We start from the raw sequence: 24,091 nt of genomic DNA on the forward strand, positions 1-24,091 counted from the left end.
GCTTGTCTGTAGTCTTTCTATATAGTTATACCATGTTAGAGTGGTTTTCAAAATCCCGAGCAACAAAATGTAATTATTAAAGTGTAATATAGTCAAGCCAGAACAAAAAAGAACAAAGACATTACAGTGTATATTAGTATAAATAAACTAAAAAGTATTTCACGGGTTATTAAAAACCACTCTACTTAAGTAGTATCTTTACCCTGGTACATTTTAGTAACTCCTCCACCTCCTTCCCGATTTTAAGAGCTTTTTATAGCATCTCTTTCAGATATGGTTATATAGTTCATATGAAGAAAAGATTGATTGGACTCATTGGAATCCAATTCAGTGCTGGCCAAAAAAAAACGCTTCATGGATTTTGAATGACGGAAGTCAGAAGGCGATTTAGCTGTTGGAAATCGTCGGCGAGAGTTCGCTAAATATTGAAAACTGCAGTAAACAAATCTAATAAACAGTACAAATCTTATTTTAAGGTATGGCCAAACAATGAAGGCGTGCTTCCTTGATAGAAGTAAAACAGTGACAATGGCAGGTATCTGACAAAAAGACAACTTTCCTCATAATGAGCAATCTTTATTCTTTCAATGTATAATAGTTTAACAACTCTATTATATTGGCATTGGCATTTCGTTATTGGTTATTTGTATGCCTTGAAAATATCACCCCGTAATATGTGTAAATAAATGAATATGAAATGCTGTGCATTGTACTATTTCATTGATTGTATGCGATGTATAGATGTATGTCGATTCCACGTGACTGGGATCGCTTAGCGGTACAACCTGAAAGAAAAAGGCAAGTTTGCGTTGAAATTCTCGACGTACAAAGTTTTAAAGCGACAATAAAAGCGAAAAAAATGATTGAAGCGGACTCCCAAATATGGTATGTAATGACTAATAAGGAAATGACCGTGCAAGCTAGAAAAAACGACAGATTTTCAAACAAGATTGACTGATATGAAGTGATATTCACTTACCAAACCCTCATTTAGAGCCTTTGACTTTGTAGACAGCAAGCACCCACGAGCCTCCCGTCCCTTGGTACGAATTCGTTTTCGTGCACTCGATCTTGCCATCCTGCGCATAAGTACTCGCCCCGTTCTCCCCCGACCAGCACTCGCCGTAGAACTCAATACCGAAGACAGTCCACGTGGGATGCATGGCTTTCACCTATTCACACACACATACAAAAGATTTCATCGATACATTAATACATATAAACCTCTAAGAAATCATAAATACAAATTAGTCGGAACTTTCCATATCAGTCAACCTTGTTTTAAAAACTGTCGTTTTTCTAGCTTGCTCGGTCATTTCCTTATTAGGCATTACATACCATATTTGGGAGTCCGCTTCAATCATTTTTTTTTCGCTTTTTTATCGCTCTAGAGCTTTGTAAGTCGAGAATTTCCACATAAACTACAATTTTGCTGACAGCCATCTTGGAAATGGAGCCTAGTCCCTAACGTTTTAGAATATCACAGGTCTCCCGCGCGCTCTCCCCAGGCTCTTATAGACCATTTAGAAAAACGACAGCCATTGATTGATATGGGTTGACGACAACGTTTTGTCAATCGACTGTATATAAAAAGTTTCCCCTTAAAGTGAGGGGTGGTGGGGGGGCTCAAAGTAAGATTCAGAGACATCCTTAGGGTCAGAGGGAATTAACAACCATTTTTTAGACTTAAAATGCGACGTTTATTTCAATAATAAATAAAGAAAGTCGAAACTTTACCATTTTTTCGCACTCAGCAATGGTTTTGCTCATGTCATGCCAATCGATATTTGATCGGAGATTCGCGACCAATTTCGGTAAGGGACGATCGATGTCCCTATAGCATCCGAGAAAGTTCGAACACTCCACATCGCTGTTGCATTCTTGTTGAGGCGTAGGCTTGGTGGCTTGATCACAATCGGAATCCGAGAGAGACTGGTACACACTGTTCAGGTCCTTCCGCTTACAGGTTACAGTTCTTGTCTGTTGACCCCCCGCACAGGTCTGCGAGCACTGAAATGAATTCACACAATGCCAATACATTTTCTGTCATGATGGAAAGCTTCATTCGAACCTTCTCAGGGAAGGAGAGATACTCGACTATAAGCTTAGGAGGTTGATAGAACTAAAAAAATACCTATTTTGAATTTTATACCAAAAAAAGAAAATTCGCAGAAAAGTCTTTTTCCAAACGCAGTGTAATTGACCCCCCCCCCCAACAACAACAACAACAAAAAAGAACAACAGCTAATGATAGTAAAAAGTATATTTACTTTACACCCCAAAAATCTCAGACAAATTTTTAAACTTCCAATTACGTATAGCGATAAGCTCCATGAGTTTGGGAATAACTACGCCAACTTGCAAAAAATGGTTATCCTTTTTATTTCCTAGCAGCCATCTTGAGTAGGGCATGAAAGTGGTAGCCATCTTGAATTACAAGCATTCTCGCGTTCTTGCCTTAGTATTCCTTATACCATTCAGGCGAAAAACAAAATAGTTTAAAATGAAATATGATTACAATAGTTCTTCATAATTGCATCAGATAATAAAAAATAAAGAGCACATTATAATGATACTTACCGCTGACCACTCCGTAGCGACCCATTCAGCGGGGCAGTTGTCGTAATTTTCACATTTTTGACTCAAGGCTGGTTTACTTCCGGTACAGCTGGAATCCGGAAGTGTCTTGTACTGATTGGACCCAGCAAATATCTCACGGCGGCAGACGACCGAGCGGGACTGAGAACCTTTACCACAGGTAGCAGAGCATGGGTTCCATTCGGTCTTGTACCAGCTGTCAATCAAATAAGACATCAGCCGAAATTGTTAGACCTTATACAATGATTCTATAGACAACATCAACTAACTTGATATGTACCTAACGAACTTTGTTTGCTTATGCTTTTAAATTGTAATGGAAATAAGAATCTTCATCCCTTCTGTCCGTGTTTGGCTCTACCGAGCTCCCGAATGTTTTAGGCTCCCTGTGGAAAGTTGAGTGACCCATTCTCCTCCTCGCACAGTATTACGCGGAGCACAGGAGTTCCACGCCAATTATGGACATGATGGGGGTGTGTGTGTGTGTGGGGGGGTGTGAAATGGTTAAGATAAAGGATCTCAAACCTTTAATTTTCTCACTCGTATAAAAATTCATTTTTTGTTGTCTTGTAGTAACGCATATTTTGTCATGCAGTGCCTTTTTTGTGTCATTTAGTCAGGTGGTCCCAATTTTTTACAATACACGGCCCCTTATATGTCACGCAATCTTGCGTTTTTTGTCACGTATTGTATAATCAAAGTGCAGCACTTTACCTTACGTCACGTGGTCCTAGCTCGGTGTCATCCAGAACTATCTATACTACGTATATTAACCTTAAATGTCACATATTGTCATCTCTTCCATATGCTTTCTTTCACTGATATCTCATTGCTTGACATATACCTGGCAGCGCACGGGGCGATCTCACATTCTTGCGTTGATGCGGGTTTTGCGTCTTCGCAGAAGCTGTCTGCGACGTAAGTCCCGTCATCACTGCGCATGCACGACACGTGACGCCCTTGAGAACCTGCGCATGTGCAAGAGTGTTGAATTGTGGGGTTCCAGAAAATATCCCCCCTCCGTCTTCGACAGCGGGAATTTTCTCATAAGAAATTTTATCCCCGCGAACTCAGATCAATCGATCTAACACGTTACGCTTCCAGAAAGTTTCTTTACATACTCTCGACCCGCTATTAACTGGAAATTTTATCCGTCTAACTTGAGAGTTTGAGTGAATTGGGTTTCACTGCGAGTGTTATACTTTTATACCATTGCGCTATTCCTGAATACAAATATGCCTATCTCCACGGATGGAATTTTTTTAGCAGGCCCTCCAAGCCCCATCCCTAAAATTTCCAAATCCCTCCCTTGGGGTATGGATATTTTCTAGAATAAAGCACTCGGTGGAAAATGTTGATCACATGTGTTTGATGTACAGTTCTCACCAGGCCCACAGGCAAAAGAGCATTCACTCCAAATTCCGGTACTCCACTGATAATGATCCGGACACTCCACATCGCTGTTGCATTTTTGTTGAGGCGTAGGCTTGGTGGCTTGATCACAGTTTGAGTCCGCGAGGGACTGGTACACACCGTTCAGGTTTTTCCGCTTACAGGTTACAGTCCTTGTCTGGCGACCCCCCGCACAGGTCTGTGAGCACTGGAATGAATCCACACAATGCCAATACATTTTCTCTCATGATGGAAAGCTTCATTCGAACCTTCTCAGGGAAGGAGAGATACTCGACTATAAGCTTAGGAGGTTGATTGAACTAAAAAAAAAACCTATTTTGAATTTTATACCAAAAAAAGAAAATTCGCAGAAAAGTCTTTTTCCAAACGCAGTGTAATTGACCCCCCCCCCCCCCCCAACAACAACAACAACAAAAAAGAACAACAGCTAATGATAGTAAAAAGTATATTTACTTTACAGCCCAAAAAGCTCAGACAAATCTTAAACTTCCAATTACGTATAGCGATAAGCTCCATGAGTTTGGGAATAACTACGTCAACTTGCAAAAAATGGTTATCCTTTTTATTTCCTAGCAGCCATCTTGAGTAGGGCATGAAAGAGGCAGCCATCTTGAATTACAAGCATTCTCGCGTTCTTGCCTCAGTATTCCTTATACCATTCAGGCGAAAAACAAAATAGTTTCAAATGAAATATGATTACAATAGTGCTTCATGATTGCATCAGATAATAAAAAATAAAGCGCACATTATAATGATACTTACCGCTGACCACTCCGTAGCGACCCATTCAGCGGGGCAGTTGTCGTAATTTTCACAATTTTGACTCAAGGCTGGTTTACTTCCGGTACAGCTGGAATCCGGAAGTGTCTTGTACTGATTGGACCCAGCAAATATCTCACGGCGGCAGACGACCGAGCGGGACTGAGAACCTTTACCACAGGTAGCAGAGCATGGGTTCCATTCGGTCTTGTACCAGCTGTCAATCAAATAAGACATCAGTCGAAATTGTTAGACCTTATACAATGATTCTATAGACAACAACAACTAACTTGATATGTACCTAACGAACTTTGTTTGTTTATGCTTTTAAGTTGTAATGAGAATAAGAATCTTCAGCCCTTTTGTCCGTGTTTGGCTCTATCGAGTTTCCTAATGTTTTTGGCTCCCTGTGGAAAGTCCAAATGACCCATTCTCCTCCTCGCACACTAATAAACGGAACACAGGAGTCCCACGCCTCTTATGGACACGCCGATGAACAAGGCTAGAGTATCTTCATAAAACTGTTCAGTTTCTTCCTTTAATACACTATTTCGTTACATATTTTGGGTGTCTTGCAGTATCGCATAATTTGTCATGCAGTGTCTGTGTCACGTGATCAGTCGGTCCCAAGTTTTAACGTAATGCAGCCCGTTATATGTCACGCATTCTTGATTATTTGTCACGTATTGGCATATCATAGTGCAGCACCTTTACATCACGTGGTCCTAACTCTATATTTACTACGTAATCTCACCTCAAATGTCACATATTCACATTCTAAACATCACGCACTAACTCGATCTTTCCTTCGCCATGTCACGTAATTCTCTAACTTATGCGACCGCTTTCTGATATACTTACACATGCTTTTCTAACTGATCTCGTTGGTTGACATACCTGGCAGCGCACGGGGCGATCTCACATTCTTGCGTTGATGCGGGCTTTGCCTCTGCGCAGAAGCTGTCTGCTACGTAAGTCCCGTCATCACTGCGGATGCACGACACGTGACGCTCTTGAGCACCTGCGCATGTGCAACCAAATAGAAATGAGTGATTCCAGAAAAATTTCAATTTCCTCGGGAAATCATGCGGCCTCCATCGATGGTGCATTTGGCGGGTACTACACGTACAGTGGGAACTCTTTTCTCCTTAGTCCTTTGAGATCGTATGGAGGAAAGTCAGTTTATATTCCGGACCCACGCAGATTAGGCGATTAGGCGGAAAATTGCATCATAGTCAACTTGGTCATATATGCATAACATTCAGAGCCGTAGTAGGCCACGTAAGATTGGGGGGGGGGGTAGGGAGGGGGTGGGCGTGGTATGTATTTTTGACTTGATGAACACTGGTGTTCACGCAGCTCTTGATGAACAGGCGCCCGTTTCTCGAAACTCCCGAGAATTCTCGGGCCCGAAAACTTTATTTTGCATTTTTGCTAAAAATTTCGCATGTTTTCCTTTTGCAGAACCGCTTTCATGTTTAAGAACAGTTTGAACTTCCTTTTGTTCGTATTCCAAATGATTGCGCTCAATAGGGCTATTTTCGAAGTTTTGCTGAAGCCAGAAAGTTACCCGAAAAGTCTCGGGTGACTGCGAGGTCCCGAGAACTTTCTTAATATTTAAGCCATGTGAATTTCGGGCCCGAGAAGTTCGGGAAAAGTCAAAATCTATAAAGAGAATCATCCTTCACATGAATCTTTGTGGTAAAATACGATGTTTGACGATATTTCAATACATTTAGATACCATAAATTTTATAGGATTAGCCAGCTTTTCAAATTTAAGAAATAAATCGTTTTCGGGCCCGAGAATTCTCGGGTGTTTCGAGAAACGAGCCGCAGCTCTTACCAGGCCCGCAGTCGAACAAACATGCGCTCCAAATTCCGGTACTCCAGTGATAATGGACTTCGGTATGGACTGGCAGCTGTTTTGGACACACTACGTCGCGGTTGCAGTCTTGTTGAAGCGGGGGCTTGATAGCGTGATGACAAAGGAAGTCTGCGAGGGACTGGTAAACACCATTCAGGTCCTTCTGCTTACAGGATATAGTTCTTGAATGCTGACCCCCCTTACAGGTCTTTGTGCACTGAAAAAAATACGAGAATCAAAATCATGCGGCCTCCATCGATGGTGCATTTGGCGGGTACTACACGTACAGTGGGAACTCTTTGCTGCTTAGTCCTTTGAGATCGTATGGAGGAAAGTCAGTTTATATTCCGGACCCACGCAGATTAGGCGGAAAATTGCATCATAGTCAACTTGGTCACATATGCATAACATTCAGAGCCGTAGTAGGCCACGTAAGATTGGGGGGGGGGGGGATGCACGATACAGAAACATTATGAAAATATTGCGGGGCACAGCCACACCCATATTGGTCATTTCCTTATAATTTGGGAAAATATTGCGGGGCACATGCCCCCAGTGCCCCACCCCTTGCTACGGCCCTGACATTTCATCAAAGATCACGCACTGTTCAATCCACATACCGCTGACCAATCCGAGGGCACCCATTCAGGAGGGCAGTTGACCTTGTTACACTTCTGGGTCAAGGTGACGGTTGGTTTACTTCCGGTACAGCTGGAATCGGGAAGTGTCTCGTATTGCTTGGATCCAGTGAACGTCTCACGGCGGCAGATGACCGAACGGGACTGAGTACCTCTACCACAGGTAGCCGAGCATGGGCTCCATTCCGTCGTGTACCAGCTGTCCATCAAATAAATCATCAGTTCGTTTGGATCAAGTTTAATTCAGTGGTTTAAAGGGTTACTCTTGAAGACATGGCACGCGCTAAGGGGGTAGCGAGAAGAGCAAAGAACGAGGAAACAGCTAGTGAATATTAAATGTCTGAATAAAGGTTAACCTAAACAAAAAAAATTGAAAGAAACGTTTCTTGTACGCAAATGTGTTTGCTAAAGAACAGAATATTTTTTGTGGCAGGTCATCACGCAAATATGTGCTCGCACATGATGATGATTCTTCAGCATTGTATCTTCGTTTAGCAACCTCGACATGAGATCAATTTATTATTATTAACTCTTGATGTCACAGATTGTTCTCTTTCATGTCACGCACTTAATTGCGCCATGTAACGTTTTCGCCGTTACTCAGTTTCCTTTGTTGCGCAGCTCTTTTAATTTGATCCTTGCTGATTTACCTGGCAGTACACGTGGCGGTCTCACAGTCTTGCCTTGTCATGGGCTTCGCGCCAGCGCACACGCTATCTCTGACGTAAGTGTCGTCATCTATGCGCACGCAAGCCACGTCACGCTCTTGGGAACCTGTTGAACAACAAAAACATCCCCTTACAGTTCATTTTGGAAATTTCTCACGTGAAATAAAAAGATTTGATTGACTCCCCATCCTCCCCCCGCCCACCCCCCTAAATAAAGAAGAAAAAAAAGAAAAAAGTATTTTAAGTTTATAATTGAAAAAATCGAGCTCTCCTAAGCTTTTTACTTGCCTACCCCGTGGCTCCACACCAAATTATTTTATTTTAACGATGAAATCTGTTGGCATAAGTACCCTCTATGAGCCATTATAGCTCTTGGGAAAATTGCAAAATATTGTTTAAATAAAAAAAATATGTTTTATGTGCATAAATGTGGCAAGCCGTTATTCTTCGTTCTTCTGGAGGCAGACACAATTGGCGTTGATATAAACACCCCATTACTCCGGGGGGCCGGCTTCTTCAATCCCCCCGTTCCTCTACGTCCCGGATGTGTATTTCTCACCACGCCCACAGGCGACCGGGCATGCGCTCCACTCTCCTATCTTCCACTGGACATCAGTACTGCTGACGCTCGTTTCTCCAGGAATTAAGTACTTCCACGTACAAGGCCTGGTGGTAGTAGGATAAGGACTCTGAAACATTCAAGAACCCCATCGATACTGATTATGTTTTCTAAATCAATAATTGTCACTAGCAAGTGGGCGATCGCGCAACAAATACGAGGAAACTAAACAAAATAAATGAGTAGATAAATGAATATGATAAATACTATAGCTAACTGCTAACTACAAGGGTAACAGACATGGCGACGAAAGATCAGTGCTGCATTAGCTGATTCCACTGACAAGCTGATCTCAGGTTCAAGACCCAGACTCAATACTGTACTAAATAATTAGATAGCCGGTGATGTGCGCAGTAACCTAGATAAATAAGATAAGAATAAAAACCCTTGTTGTAAAAGCGCTTGTTGTAATGCCTATCTTATTTGTAAGATATATACAATGGGCCGCTCAATGAAGGTTGCCCGTTCAACAGAAGCTTGCTCGCTTAATGCAGGTGGCCAGATACAGCAGTTTAGGAAGAAATTCTTATTTCTATAGATATTTTTTAGATTAATACACTGTCTCAGGGAATCGCGGCTTATTGGCGTTTTTATTTCACCACTGTAAATGCAGCTGCCTCCGGGTGATTAAGAGTGAAACGTGTTGTATATGTTTGGAATATCTGGATACACGTGCCGAATGCCTGTTACACATGGAGAATACGCGCGGCACTTTTTCGAGATACCTTAGATATATTTACGGGATTCCTGCGGTACATGTCCGGGATAGCTGTGGTATATTTACGGGATGCCTGTGGTACATGTCCAGGATGCCTGTGGTATATTTACGTGTTTCATGTGGTACATGTCCGGGATACCTGTGGTGTATTTAAGTGATTCCTGCAGTACATGTCCGGGATACCTGTGGTATATTTACGGGATTTCTGTGGTACGTGTTTGGCATGCCTGTGGTATATTTACATGTTTCATGTGGTACATGTCCGGGATTCCTGTGGTACACTTACCACCATATAGATCCCTAATCGAGCGTTTGTTGGTCCGTCGATGTCGAGCATATCCTTATACAAGTAACTTTCTTTCTTGTAGGATATTCTCGTGCCAGCTGCATGTATGGTCTTACTCCAGGAAGGCACACTGATTAGGAACCTTCCCGCAGTGTTCTTTAACCCTGTGTGAAAGACGAATAGTCGATATGTCTTGGAAACACATCAAAGAATCTTGTTCAATCAATCTAGCTCCCTCGGTCCATTCCTTAATAGGACATTAAAACCCATATTTGGAAATTTCGCTTTTTTTCGTCGCCAGAACTGTGTACGTCGAAACTTTCCATGTAAAATTATAGGAATTCGTGTTAACTACGACTCCATTTTGAAACAGGCCCTGTCCCTAGCGTTTTTAGAAATCACAGGTTTCCCGCGCGCTCGTCCACTTTTAGACCATTAAACCCCAGGCCCGTACCCAGGGGGGGGGGTGCAAGGGGTGCGAACGCATCCCCCCCCCCCAAACGGCCGAAAGTCCATTTTCTGTTTTCGATAGACGTGTTATCTGTAGACAAAACTATAAAGTATAAGTTAGATCACTCTGGTGTGTCATCAATCCCCCCCCCCCCACACACACACACACACAGAAAAATTAGGTCCACTTTTCGAATTTAGCACCCACCTAAGAAGAATCCTTACGGGCCTGAACCCTGCCATGCTATTGACTGATATGAACTGGGGCGAGTGCATGGAGACGAGGCTGTATAGATGATTATTAGTAATTCAGCTATTTCATTAGGGGGGTCCTGAGGTTGGAAGATTTCAGCCCCCGACGTTTTGGGTTGCTTTCTTCCTTTGTATTTTTTCTCGCAAATCCAGGAGCCCAGTTTTTTACTGACTTAAAATTTAACGCCCCTTGCGCTCTAAATACCTCATAATTGTACCTACTGCTCTCTTACCTAAAATCGTGATATCGGCTTCGGTTTTCCCCACGTGAGCATGTGTTGCGCCAGGCGGAAGATCAAACAAGTTACATTCATAGGGAAAGCCCCCTGCAAAGGATAAGACATAACATCCGTTATGGTCAAGTCTTATTATAATGTGATACATGCAACATACCACGCTTACCTACACGTGCAATCGAGTTTGATAGTCCGATGAGGGATTAGCGTTCACGAGTATTCATAAATGGTTATTACAAAGTGCGCGCTCTGATTGGCTAAGTTAATGGTGGATCATGAACACTTCTCTTTCAGCACGCGGAAGGAACCCTCTTTTTTATACGGGTTTATACGGGTTTACATCAGAAACCTGGTACTGCTGTGGTAGCTTTAAAAACAAAAATCTTCTACTTCCGGTTGCCGTCTTGAATAGACGTCTTAGCTTAAATTCCCTAATAAATCCTGCAGCCCTTGCCTGTGGTAGTACAGCTTGCTGAGCCAGTGACGACCGAACACGTGGAGCTATCCCCATTACACACGCCACAGCGGTCAACGTGCTGTCCGGACCCAAGGACGCCATCACATCCGACAGGCTATGACAAAAACACACATGATCAACTAAACACCGAAAAAATACATCATTCAATAATGACTATAAGTCGGGTTATGTGGTTTGACGATAAATAGTTTTTCTTTACCAGCTCAGAATATTTCCTTTTCTGGAAACACTTTTTTGTTTTGAAACAACCAATCACAGATGAACTTGTAAGATGACGTCATAACACTCGCTGGACCTAAGTAAAACAAACATGGCGGCCATAGAGAGACGAGAGTGAGAGCATAAAACAGTATCTTTCTTCTTTTTGGTAGGATTTAGACGTATAAAAACTTGAAAGACTTGTAGAAAAGCCTTTGGGCGCAAAGATGTGGTAAAATTCATATTTCGAATGGCTATGTTAGGTGGGAAAGTCCGATTCGCTATAGTCAATAGATGACGGCGAGGACGATGGCCATCACGATTGAATTACAGCTTGGAAGCGTAATTATACTGGAATTCGAAGGCACAACTAACGGTGGACAAGCAGGCATGAATTCTTGACCCTGGAGTTGACTACTCAGTACTACAAATGGTTTTCGTTGCTTCCTCCGAAGCTCATAATGCATGCATTAATACATGCCTTACGATGTGTTGTGTTTAGTCTGAATAAGTTATACTTATGTGCAGCCCGTCCGAGTTTGTCGGTCGATCATGAACATTCAGTATTCAAATTGCCTTGTGCAGGCGCTGTTAAAAGCTGAATGGGGTCTATAATATTTAAGTTTCCAGAAAAGGAAACATTCTGAGCTGTTTACCTTGCACCTGCTGCTCCAATGAGGTTGCTAAAATATTCTTCTCTGGAGCAAATCTTTGAAAATGCATGTCTAAACCCTCGACCCCTCCATCTTCATGTTCCCCTTAAACCCCACTTAGGACTGTCTAGAGACTTGGCAAGCACCTTTACCAGCCACCTACCCTCCCCCCATAGTCACAAACACCTGGCACACTCCTTGACCAGCACCCTCCCCTCCCCCAATAGTCCTAACCACCTGGCACACCCTTTGATCAACACCCTCACTACCCTTCATAGCCTATTCAACTGGCAAACTCCTTGGCCAGGACCCCCCCCCCCCCTATAAACCACACTCTTGGTACACTCCTTAACAGCACCCTTCCCTCCCATATTCCAAACACCTTGCACATTCCTTGACCAGCACCCTCCCCTACCCCCATAATCCACACACCTTGCACACCCCCTGGATGCACACGTCTTTGTTGTTTCTGTCCGAGTTGCATCGAGTCCCGTCTTTAACTTGTCCTTCTGGGTAAGCTAACCTTCCACTCGTGCAAAGAAGCTGGCACGGATGGTCTGGGAAAAAGCATTTTTTTTTATAGTAACAGTTTAATCAAGCTGAATTAAATGTCAAATAGGCAGAAAAATAAAGCGCCATTTTGCATTTAGAAAACAAAGCTGACGTGTGGCTAACATGATGCGGCTAAGGAAATGTCACCTTTCCTGGTAACAAAAAAAAAAAAAAAAAAAAAAAAAAACTCACCGCTATCAAAGTATGGGACGTATCCTGAATTTTTGGCCTTGCATTGCTGTTCTCTGAATGTCTCGCTTCCACTTGTACACGGCGCAGAATTACAACCTCTGTAATGTCCTCTGCCGGATCCGACACAGTCTGCACCGCCACGCGCAGGCCTAAAGTAGACGAAAATAAAAACGTGAAAAGCATTGCTAGCGCTAGATGAAGGAGATACTGGTGAACTGCTTATCACATAGCACCTCCCAAGAAGGTACAAACGCTACCTTTTGCCAGCATTGCTGAGCAAGTGTCTCGCCAGCAGCCCTTGCTCAGTTTGCAGGAGGCTAAACTTAATCAAATCGTGTTCTCACCCCCCCCCCCCCCCCCCTTGGCGGCCAAAATTCTCATATAACACCTATGGACGCGCACATTCCCACACCCCCTCAGCCAATCCTGGGCACGCTCCTGCTGGATTGGTAAACGAAAGAAAAAAAAAGAAAAGAAAAGTAATGTTCCTTTGATTTTACGATGACCAGCTTTTGAACACCGCAAAATAAGCAGTACGAGCATGATTTTATGAAAAAGTATTAATTTTACTAACGCAGTGTTCGTAGTCCGTGTTTTTCACTTACTTGGGATTAGTGCAGGTTCGCGTTTTCCATTGAACGCCACCGTCACAAGAATAAGAACAAGCAGAGTAGTCCGCTGACCAGTCAGACCAGCCTCCATTAATGGGCAAGGAACCGTCATCGATGCACTCGCCCGCAATGCACCACTGGGTAAAAATAAAATTGATAACTTTAATGAGAAAATAATTTTTTTGTATTTTACTCTCTAAGGCCCCTTATCTTTTTTTTAAATTTAAGCTGAAAAATAACTAGTCAAATGACTAGCTTGAACCAATTAAACGTTAACAACATTTACGGTTTTTGAAAATCATTTTCGTCATCGTTATTTACTATATTTCTCTGTTTACCTTTCGCTCTCCACAATACGTCCCATCAAGAGGTGGAGCAACATTTGATGGACATGTGAAGTAAGTTTTAGTGCAGAATAAAGAGCCACAGTCACTCTGAAAAAAAAATCAGTTTCATTCCTTTTATGCAATAAGCTTATTACAGCGGGAAACGAGCCGTCGTGGCCACCCTGTCATTTCTATAAAGTAAACCAATATAAAGGATACAAACAATGATTGACGTGAACCTCACTAGTCAATCAAAGTGGCCAAAAGATACTTCAGTGCACATGAGGGTATGATGAATCATAAAAGTAATAAAGTTTGTGTCAATCAAAACAATGAATTTCACATACTCATTGGCTAACTTTCTTAAAACTTATTTTAGTGCCCTGGCGCACGTGGCACTATAAAAATGTAGTTAATGAGATTTTTTTTTTTATTTAATGATACAGGAAGCGAGAATTCCTTCCTTTACTCACTACTTTCATCTCGCACTGTCTGTAGGTACTACCATACTGCATCTGGCATTGCTTGTTCCGGTCGTAGATCTGTCCAGGAAGTTTGCCGTGCCAGGAAGAAGGGTAATGGACGATATTTCCAGGCGCGTCATCCAGTACCGTACAAGAGTCGCCTCTGCGGTGGAATGATATTGATTACAGGGTAGCAAGGGGTGGGGGACTGTCCCGGGGGAGGGGGGAAAAGCCTTTATGGTAGACGGGGTGATCGCTATTTTTTAGGGTATAATTTTAGGGTATAATTGAACTTCTGGGGGGAGGGGGTGTTTAACGATTCTTCAGATTCTGCTATCCTTTAGGGGGTTCAAGCTAATCGATCATCCTATCCAATAACAACCGGACTCAAAAGTCGTCATAATATGAATATGCTCGATGTCAGTGTCTTGCGGACCGCAACAAAATTCCAGAAAACTGGAAATGTGTTTCCTGATAACTTAGGGTTTTAAATTGCTTCGACCACACCCAAAGTGCTATTCCTATTAACTCCGTCTATTTTAATAGGAGTCCCTCACCTCCCCCCTGAGAGGCATTGGGGTCAAATAGCTAAATTTATGTATCGCTTTACAGTTATTTCTAGAAAACTAGCAGTAACATAATAGATGTATATGTTTGCTGAAATTAAAGGGATGCTAGAAATATACAACTCTAGACATAGCATTCCCATCGACTAGCGACTTACGCGAGAACATGCTGGATCTGCTCGCGGCTGCATGGAGAGAATTTGAAAGCGTCGACGCCGCCTGCTATGGCATGGGACATGATGAATTTGCCATCTGGACAATCCGCTGTACCGTCGTGACCGACACCAAGGCTAAAAAATGGAAATATATTCTGTAACTGGTAACACATAATACATAATATAATAAAATTCTATGAGAATGGTGGTGTAGGCTGATGTTGGTTATGATGGTATGGTTGATCTGATGATAATGGTGATGACTGATGACGATGGCGCTGATGACGATGACGTCGACACGACATTAATAAAATGATGATGAAGAAAATGCTGGTGATGCTGATGATGAATGAAATGCTGCTGCTGATAATGATGACGACGACGATGATGATGATGATGATGACGACGACGATGATGATGATGAAGATAATGCTGACGATGATGGGGATGATGGTTGGGCTGTTGATGATGGATGATGATGATGATGATTGCGACGATAATCACAATGATGATCATAATGACAAATGATTACTCACGAATGCGCGATTTCGTGTGCTACGAGCAGAGCGGATTGAATGCCAATATCCCCCGCTAGTGTTCTGCCGAGTCCGTTGCATGTTGAGCCCGCAACGGCAATTCCTGTAGAAAAAGGCACACAGTCTCAAGGACGTATCTCTTACAAAGCCATCGGGAAGAGGGGAAAAGGAGTTAACATCAAAACTACAACCCCCTGTTTGATGCTAAAAAATACGCGACATTAGAAAATATCACGATCAGCCGAATGCCGCTTGCATTACGTGTGTGTAAATTTCAATATTATTTTATTGCAATACAGTGGCTAGCGAGGTTGACCTGGCCGCTAAATAGAGATACGTTCGAGGCTCTGAAACCAGGGTGAGTGGAACCTGGATTTTACCATATGCCTCGAAAGAATAAAAATGTATCGTAAAATCGAGGTATCGTTGCAAAGAGGTCCTCGATTTTACGATATAAAGGAAAATCCATTGAAATTATCGTTGTAGCGAGGAAGGGTTAATTATCCACTTTTACAAAATAATAATATTGCAACTGTACTCTGTGTATGACTGTACAGTTACTCTCCGTAAGACTGTAATCTGTAAACTGTACTTAAAGATCTGTCAGTTAATAAATCGATTAACTGTACTGTAAATGTGTGGTGGAGTTTTTCTCTCTTTGTTATCTCGCCCGATATTATGATACTTGCGATATCAGATACATTGCAGTCTTTGATGGCACTCACCGCCTGTAGTATTCCTACAAAAAAAGAAACATTGAAATACATCGCCTTTTACATCGCTGTAAAATCATTTTACATCGCTGACGCTCAGGGTGTGGTGACTAAGAAAATCGATCGCGTCGTCTATACTTACGACATGAGCACGAGTACATCTGCATGGGCGCGGTCACCATCATCTACTGTTAGGTGGGTTAACGCCCAGTGTGTTAATGCGCTTACTCGGTCTACTTTAGATGCTGATGAATCGTATCCAAACTAAAGATAAAAATATCAATTTTCAATATACTGATCCATTTAGCGTGCCCTTTCTTTTTCAAGTATACCTCACCCTGGAAAGTGCGTTATTTCTTCTACCTCAGTAGTGCGTCAATCCCCTTCCATCCTTACATCCTTAAACACATGGTTCCGCTATAAAAGGGTAAGCTCCTCCCATCCCCGGGCTCAAAAACAATCAGTTATCAATCAGCCGTCAATAAGTCAACATGTCAAGACAATTGCTCCGAGCGCTTAATTCAAATTTTATATTCTAAACCAAATTATATATTATTTCCTAGTCTTGTCCACCTGACTTTTTTCTATTTATAGTAAAATAATGCTATACCAAGCTCTGTGCGCTCTAAAATACGAGCATTTTCACCACGGTGCGAGAATAATTGCTTCAGATTTTGGATAGCGCAAAAGTTGAAATTTTACACCAAAAATGTGAAGGACAGCAAATCACTATTTATCAATCTCTTTACACAACTGTTCTGTTACCAGAACAAAAATTGCTTTCCAACCGACTGAGGACCAGAGATAAGCAATTTTACAGGATACATAACTTGTGACTGCTAGCGTGGCAGTGTTTTGGTTATAATTGCAAATCGAGCCCGGGGCTGGGAGGAGCTTACCCTTTTATAGCAGAACCTCATGTTTAAACTGCGTCATTCTCTCCTGCACCCTACCCACGTAATGTACCATTCCCCCCCGGCCTCTCTATCACTGCAGTTAGTAGTTATAATTTCTACCATTTCCTACCCTGTAGAATGTCATTTCTCCCCTTTTCCCCTGTTGCGTGTCATTTTTCCCCTAACCTACTCCTATTTTTTGTCATTTCTCTCGGCCTTCCCTTCCCCTGTAGTATGTCATTTCTCTCCTTCCCCACCCCTGTTGGTGTGTTATTTATCCCCTTCCCTACCCCTGTAGTGTGTCATTTCTCCCATCCCACCCCTGTATTGTACCATCTATCCTTTCCCAAAAACCTGTTATGTTTATTTGAACCTTAGACCCTTTTCTCTTCCTGTCTAGTATAACATTTTCCCCTCCCTTTTCTCTATAGTGTACCAATTTTCACTCTCTTTACCCCTTTGGTGCGTCATTTCTTCCCCTCCCTACCCCTGACAGGACCTTACCCCTCCGGTGTTGAGTGTAATCCCGACCACTACTAAGTGGATCTTGATATCTCCCACGCTGCCTCCCAGAAAAACTTGACGCGTCTAGAAGTAGAAACGATCAAAAAGATGAAAACAGAAGTTATGGCGACGTTATGACGACAAAGATGACAAAAGCAAGGGCGTAGCCAGTATTTGATTAAGGGGTGTTGCGCAAACATATATATACCATGGAGGTAATTGTTCCATTCGTTTCTTTTTTGCCGATTTCAGAAAGGGCTTCGACTTAATCGATCATAAGATATTACTATCTAAGTTATCCTGTTCTGACATGCACTCTAGCTTAGTAAGGTGGGTTGCTGCTTTCCTATTAGAAAGGTCGCAGTCTGTCCAAATAGGCACGTTTAAATCTCAACCTAAAAAGCTTAATGGGGGCATCCCACAAGGCACAAAATTAGCGCCTATATTATTTGCTGTAATGGTGAACGAGCTTGTCGACAAATGGAGCTTGAGGGCAAAGTTTGTCGACGACCTTACAGTAATGGAAGTTATTCCCAGGAATTCACCATCAATAATGAGGTATATTGTGTCGGATATTCAAGAATTTGCCAGTAATAACAACATGCAACTTAATCCAACGAAATGCAAGGAGATGCGTGTAAGCTTTCTTCACTACAATAGCTGCGAGCTACAACCCATTGCCACCGGTGGCACCTATATTGAGGAAGTGACATCATTTAAGCTACTCGGCGTGCACATTTCCAACGATCTGACATGGGCTGCTCACTGCGAGTATGTAGTGAAGAAAGCTAACAGGCGCCTTTACGCAATAAGGCAACTCAAGAAGAGTCGTGTCCCACAAGGGGACCTTGTTAGCATTTACTGCTGTCTCGTGCGCTCTATCCTGGAGTACGCATGCGTAGTCTTTGCCAACCTTCCAAAATATTTATCGCAAGATCTGGAGCGGATCCAGAGGCGCGCTTTGGCTATCATATTCCCATTTATCCCCTATGCGGACGCGCTGGCCAAGGCTGGTATTCCCACCCTTGAGGAGCGCAGGAAAATAGCATGCAGTAAGTTTATCCGTAAGGTCACTCCTGACAATCCACTCCATCTCCTAATACACAAACGCATAATTAACCAGTCCTCGCACTACAACTTAAGACCTAAAGACCATGTCACTCTAGCAACCAAAACCGACAGGTTCGGAAATTTTGTTAGCGTAAAGTTTGCAACCTCAGGCTTGGAGTGAATTATCAATATATCATGTGTAAATTATAAGTTAATTATATATTTATATGTATGCGTAATTGACCGTCACTGTAATTCAGTCCATGGACTGCGAAAGTGAAAAATAAACTAATTATTATTATATTATTAAACTCTAATACTTGGCGAATTAGCAAAAAGGAAAGACTTTGCTTATGGCGGTGGGTTAGAAACGTGCTTACATGCCTAGCACCCCTTACTTACCCCGTACTTACACTAAGAAAGACTGTAGACAAAGCTCTGTCGACAAAGACAAGAAAACCATAATGGCCTTATCTCTATTTTATCCTCCTTATTTAAAGCCGCATTGTCACCAGTTTACTTCCGGAGGGCAGACGGAAACCTCAACCTGACAAAAATAATTTATTAGAATCCGCGCTTCTCACAGGCCATCTGTTCTAAATTATCAATCTCATCTTCAAAGAAACTTCCAATAGACACACTGCTTTCACAATTTTGAAATATTTTTTCGCGTTTTCCGTTAAAAATAATCGGAGACTGTTACGCAATCGACCGGAAGTAAACTGATAATGCGGCTTTAAATAATTGAATCTATTCTAGCTTTGCGCTAATGTCTAGGTGGTGGCGACAGGTCTAAAAACGTTGCAGATGGCCATGGATTCGCAAGGATCGAACTACTTACTACATGAGCTATCATTAGCAAGTAGTTCGTCGTTTCTTCCCCGTATTTCTCTGTTATGAAACTGTCGGCAATCATGTGCGTCTCTAGGTATTTAACCCCGCTTCTTTTCGCCAGCGGTCTTGCTGAAAGCTTCTGTTCCTCTTTATCAAACTTGTGTTTGACTGCAAGAAAAAGATAAAACAGGTATTATTAACCTTTGGTACTGTCATTTTCTTTACGCGCTTAGCAAGGATTTCAGAGGCGTCCTGGCGATGGCAAAGACCGCTTTTTGGTGGTTGCGCCCACCCCTAGCTAAGCCTGTTTTTGCTCAGTGTCCTTAGGCGTGTTCTCATTCGTATTTATTTTTTTCTTTAAAATACATTATTTTTATGAAAAGTAAAACTCTTAAATCTATATTTTCTCATATCTTTTTGCATGTTGAATTTCATTTCACCAGCTCCCTATTTCCTAATATTTTTAATTTCTTTCCTGAATAAAAATATAGAAATGACATATGAAGCCCCTATTTGCTTATATTGTGCCAGCGCGTCCCTATTTCTCTAACGTTTACCAATTTTCTCGGTGTCGTAGTCGTACATGACGTCATCAACAGATCGCCTGTGGATCAAATGAGGCTGGGCCCCGCCATCTTTCCCATAGTACTTTGCAAGGTGATCGGGCAGTGGTTGAATAAATAATGAGTCCCATGGAGTGCTGATCAATCCGGCCTAAAGAAAAATCCCGGTTACAAATGAAGGGCACATGAGAGGCGCACCTCTTCGACCACCCAAAAGTTGTATTTGCCTGCATATCAATCAATGGCTGTCGTTTTTCTAAATGGTCTAAAAGAGCCTGGGGCGAGCGCGTGGGAGACCTGTGATATTCTAAAACGATAGGGACTAGGCTCCATTTCCAAGATGGCTGCCAGCAAAATCGTAGTAAACACGAATTCCTGCAAGTTTACGTGAAAATTCTCGACTTACAAAGTTCCAGAGCGATAAAAAAGCAAAAAATTGATTGAAGCGGGACTCCCAAATATGGTATGTAGTGCCTAATAAGGAAATGACCGAGCGAGCTAGAAAAACGACAGTTTTAAAAACAAGATTGACTGATACGTAAATCATACAGTCAGTCGATTTTGGCAAAAATGTATTATTTGATCATGTCTCAAAGATATATTCAAAAGTATTTTAGATTTTTTTTTTTAGAGAAATAGGGTTTTCTTCATATACATACATACACAATTTCATTTCAATTCAAATCAGAACAGAACAGAGTGGCTATAAACTTTAAGGGGACAGCCTCATGGTACTTTTAATTGTCTTTTTGAACTTTAAGCTGTCAATGCCTTGTAAAAATAATATACAATATTTTATTGAAAACTATGTTTATTGACAGTTTTTGGTCATTTCTTTTGAAGTCTCCACATGTACCAAAGGCTCAAAAGGCAATATTAGAATTTGACTGAAATTCATTGTGTCCGGGCCGGAGAGCTATTGCAAGGCTTTTAACATGACACTGCCCCTTTAAGTTTTAGCCTCAATATCTGTACGCAAATTCTTTAGTACTTGGACGCGCTTTGTTTTCAGACATATTCAGGAGGTAACTTGCTGCTAATGTGAGCGCAGTACCATTCCCAGCTGTACCAGAAATCATAGAGGACACATACAGGCTTCACTTACCAGTCCACTATCGCTCCTAAGCGCCACCATGGAGTCTGGGTGCGAGGTCACGTGACCACTGTAGTACTCAGCCTCTCTCGGTACAGCACTGCTGGTCTTGCTTCCATCCTTGTGCACGGTGTGTACACGTGCTCGCTCGGACAAGAGGCCGTCACTCTTGGCGACTTTCAGGTGAAGGTCTTTCCCCATTGCTCGAAACTTGAAGTAATGAAAGTCGGGTTCTTCGGACCCAGTACTTCTCCGCTTCCTCGATTCTAAGTGTGGGCGGAGGTTGTGACTCAGAAATTCCCCGGATTCATCGGATTGGAATGGATGGACGATATCGTAGGATGGAACTGCGGATTGAGAAACGTAGGGTATATCAAAGTTAACGAAATTATAATTTGAGGTCCTCAATGGTTATTATGGAAACAGGGTTTCTCATCTTTTAGAAAGGGAAGATGAGATTTGAGATCAAGAACGGGAAAAAGAAAGGAAACGCGATATATTGGGTAACAAAAGCAATAATTTCTATTTGTTTGACTGTTGTTATTTATGCTATCTGTGATGAGTTTAGTCTATTCATAGATATTTCAAGTAAAGGTTAGAGTCTTGTCAAGTGCTTCTGACCTTTAGAATGCGATTCTACACCAAAGAATCTTTTGAGCTCAGCTGTCTTCATACGTTGATGTAACTGGATACTCTGCGAGCACGTGATTAACTTTAGTAACCAATAAGAGGGTGGACAATCGTAAGCTATTACTTTGAATTTTTCCGAAACCCTTGAACTGAACCAATGCATCACTTCTTTGACAGCCGCTTTTGATGCCAGCGAAAATCAAATATTTGTAATTTGTCATTAGGCAGCTGGATGAAGACATTTCTAAACAGACCGATAATGAAAGACTTCAATGATACGTTCCATAATGCAAATAATTTATGGTATTTGTTACTATTGATAAGGTCATACCCATACAAGTTTTGGGGGAAATGGACTCCAGGGGTTTGGCTCAGTGACTGAGAGAAAGGGGCAATTTTTTTTGTTGCATATGGCTTTCTGGCAGCCCAAAGGGGGGGGGGGGGGGGGTTAAATCCCCTAAACTCTCCCCCTTCTCCGCTACTGGAGTTGTCCTTTTTGAACAGCATAAACAAAGTTTGGATGGGATTAACACGCGACATACGACATTGATTTACCGACTACCGAAAACAAATAAAAAACGTGGAAAACGTTTTCCGCTAAACAATTATTTGCTGACTAAAGTGTTTAACACTCTTTTACTTTAATATACTACTGATTACCTAAGAATGACTGAAATTTTAAGGGACCATTGACATCCCCATTCCCCTAACTAGAAAAGCGGGGACTTTCACAAATTTAAATTTGATGAAACTTTATCTAAAAAGTACATTTTTAACGTTCAAGCTGTTACCTTGCTTCGCGCCTGAACGTGTAGACATAAGAAACCTGAAAAATGGCGGGGGAAAATAAGATAGAATTTTGTCGCATATGAATGAGGAATCATACCCTGGTTCCAGAGACTCGAAAGTCTCTCTATTTAGTGGCCAGCGAGCTGGCGTTCGAGGCTCTGGAACCAAGGTCGAGAAATCACGGAATTACATTTACACTTATTTACGCACCTGTGATAAAAAAGATAAAAAAAGCAGTCATGGTGCCACTCATATATGCTTCTTCTGCTGAAATAAGATGGATGGTATGACAAAATGGGTAACAGTTGATTGATGCCATGACCAAATGTGTTACAGTTAATATCATTCATATCGAGAAAGATTCCTGCAGACTCACGCGGCTTGGACACCCAAAATATCAATGTGAAGCTATGAATAAAATGCACAACGGATCGCTAAGCTTTACTGTACTTTTCAATGTTCTGCGAACTATCGTCGACAATTTCCAACGGCTAAATCGCTTCTGGCTTTTGTCATTTAAAATATTTGAAGCGGCTTCATTGGCCAGCACTCAAATGGTTTCAAACTACGCCACCTTTCCACAATGCGCTGACCAATCAAAAAGCACCAAATGTGATTCTGTTGGTTTGAGTGGGAAGCTAGAAAGCCGTTTAGAGCTGTTTAGCATTTGGAAATCGTGGACGAAAAAGTAAAAGACCAGTAAAAATCGCAGTAAAAAGGCAAATCAGGCAGCCATTTTATGCTTCATCTCAACTAGGATTCGCAAAAAGCATCAATTTTAGTCGACTATAAACCCAAGCGAGACAATAATGGACTTGTTTTGTTATATATTTGATAGATGTCAAGCACCAATCAAACTAATCATTATGTGTGAAAATAGAGAAGTAAATAATACAAACTGAAAAGAATGGAAATAAAAGAATGGTAAAAAGGGAAAATATCGAACGCAGCAAAAATCCAACACGTTCTTAGAAATTAAAGTAAAGGTTTACCTTAAAGAAGAGCACCTTTTCACCAAGACGCGACAATGTGAAAGAGTCAGAGCAAATCACTTTATATAGTTTTTTTTTTAATGGATAAATATATATCACACAATGTTCTGAAAGGAAGCGCACCTTTATGGCTTTTCTTTCTTTCTTTTTAAGGCACAATTAAGAATATTTCATTGAGTGATTATATTATTTGTTTCGAGTTTACCGCTATACCGCAAGAGTATTCTACGAAATCCCGCTAATGTTTTATCATTAAAGGATAATAATTATGTATACGTGAAATATATCAAGAAATTCCCTTAGTTTTGACTAGAATATGCAGGCTGGAGGGGGAGGGGGGGGGTTATTGCGATGGGGTTATACGAAAATTCTTTAGATTTCTGCATTGAACCTGGCATTCAAGGAAGTTTTTTCGTACGAGATTATTTTGCTAAGAGATGAACCTTATTAGAATAACAACAAGGGGATAACAAATTAATGTGGAGCTCAAGGGTTTTGTTTTGAAGAAAGAAAGTAATACGGGTATATCTTGAGAAAGATTATTTTAACTTAAACTCGCAGTGTTTTTCTTTGTGATGATACAAGTGATAGCAGTCATTCAATATTTTGGGACTAAAATTTTAGTATCTGGTGATTTGTTAGTAGCAAAAATACTGCTTTTGCCGTATTGATTTTTCTATTGAGAGTTTTTCTATTTAGAGAGTTGTTTTGATTTGTGATTTGGATATTAGAAAATATTGAATTTTTAATTTTTTATATTTAGATTATTTTCGAAATTTAATCAAAGTATTTT

At 41.5% G+C, this 24,091-nt stretch overlaps 1 protein-coding gene across 1 annotated transcript; it reads right to left on the reverse strand.

The window, feature by feature from the left end:
* Positions 1 to 559: 559 nt before the first annotated feature.
* LOC5507791 (A disintegrin and metalloproteinase with thrombospondin motifs 20) lies at positions 560 to 22,701 on the reverse strand. The gene is made up of 32 exons (XM_048732258.1): positions 22,683 to 22,701; positions 22,517 to 22,573; positions 22,309 to 22,343; positions 21,509 to 21,581; positions 20,900 to 21,234; positions 19,789 to 19,945; positions 19,239 to 19,399; positions 17,348 to 17,431; positions 16,090 to 16,211; positions 15,960 to 15,973; positions 15,235 to 15,337; positions 14,702 to 14,833; positions 13,987 to 14,140; positions 13,526 to 13,621; positions 13,182 to 13,324; positions 12,577 to 12,725; positions 12,265 to 12,389; positions 10,958 to 11,075; positions 10,501 to 10,593; positions 9,566 to 9,729; positions 8,502 to 8,631; positions 7,925 to 8,048; positions 7,257 to 7,473; positions 6,616 to 6,853; positions 5,668 to 5,791; positions 4,774 to 4,987; positions 3,985 to 4,198; positions 3,443 to 3,566; positions 2,581 to 2,794; positions 1,738 to 2,010; positions 980 to 1,172; positions 560 to 785 (listed from the first exon to the last, which is right to left on the reverse strand). Exons 2-31 carry the CDS (start codon positions 22,557 to 22,559, stop codon positions 987 to 989), a joined length of 4,359 nt encoding a protein of 1,452 aa, XP_048588215.1. The 5' UTR covers positions 22,560 to 22,573; positions 22,683 to 22,701; the 3' UTR covers positions 560 to 785; positions 980 to 986.
* Positions 22,702 to 24,091: the final 1,390 nt, after the last annotated feature.

Source organism: Nematostella vectensis, chromosome 9 (genome assembly GCF_932526225.1).
Source record: "Nematostella vectensis chromosome 9, jaNemVect1.1, whole genome shotgun sequence".
NCBI lineage: Eukaryota > Metazoa > Cnidaria > Anthozoa > Actiniaria > Edwardsiidae > Nematostella > Nematostella vectensis.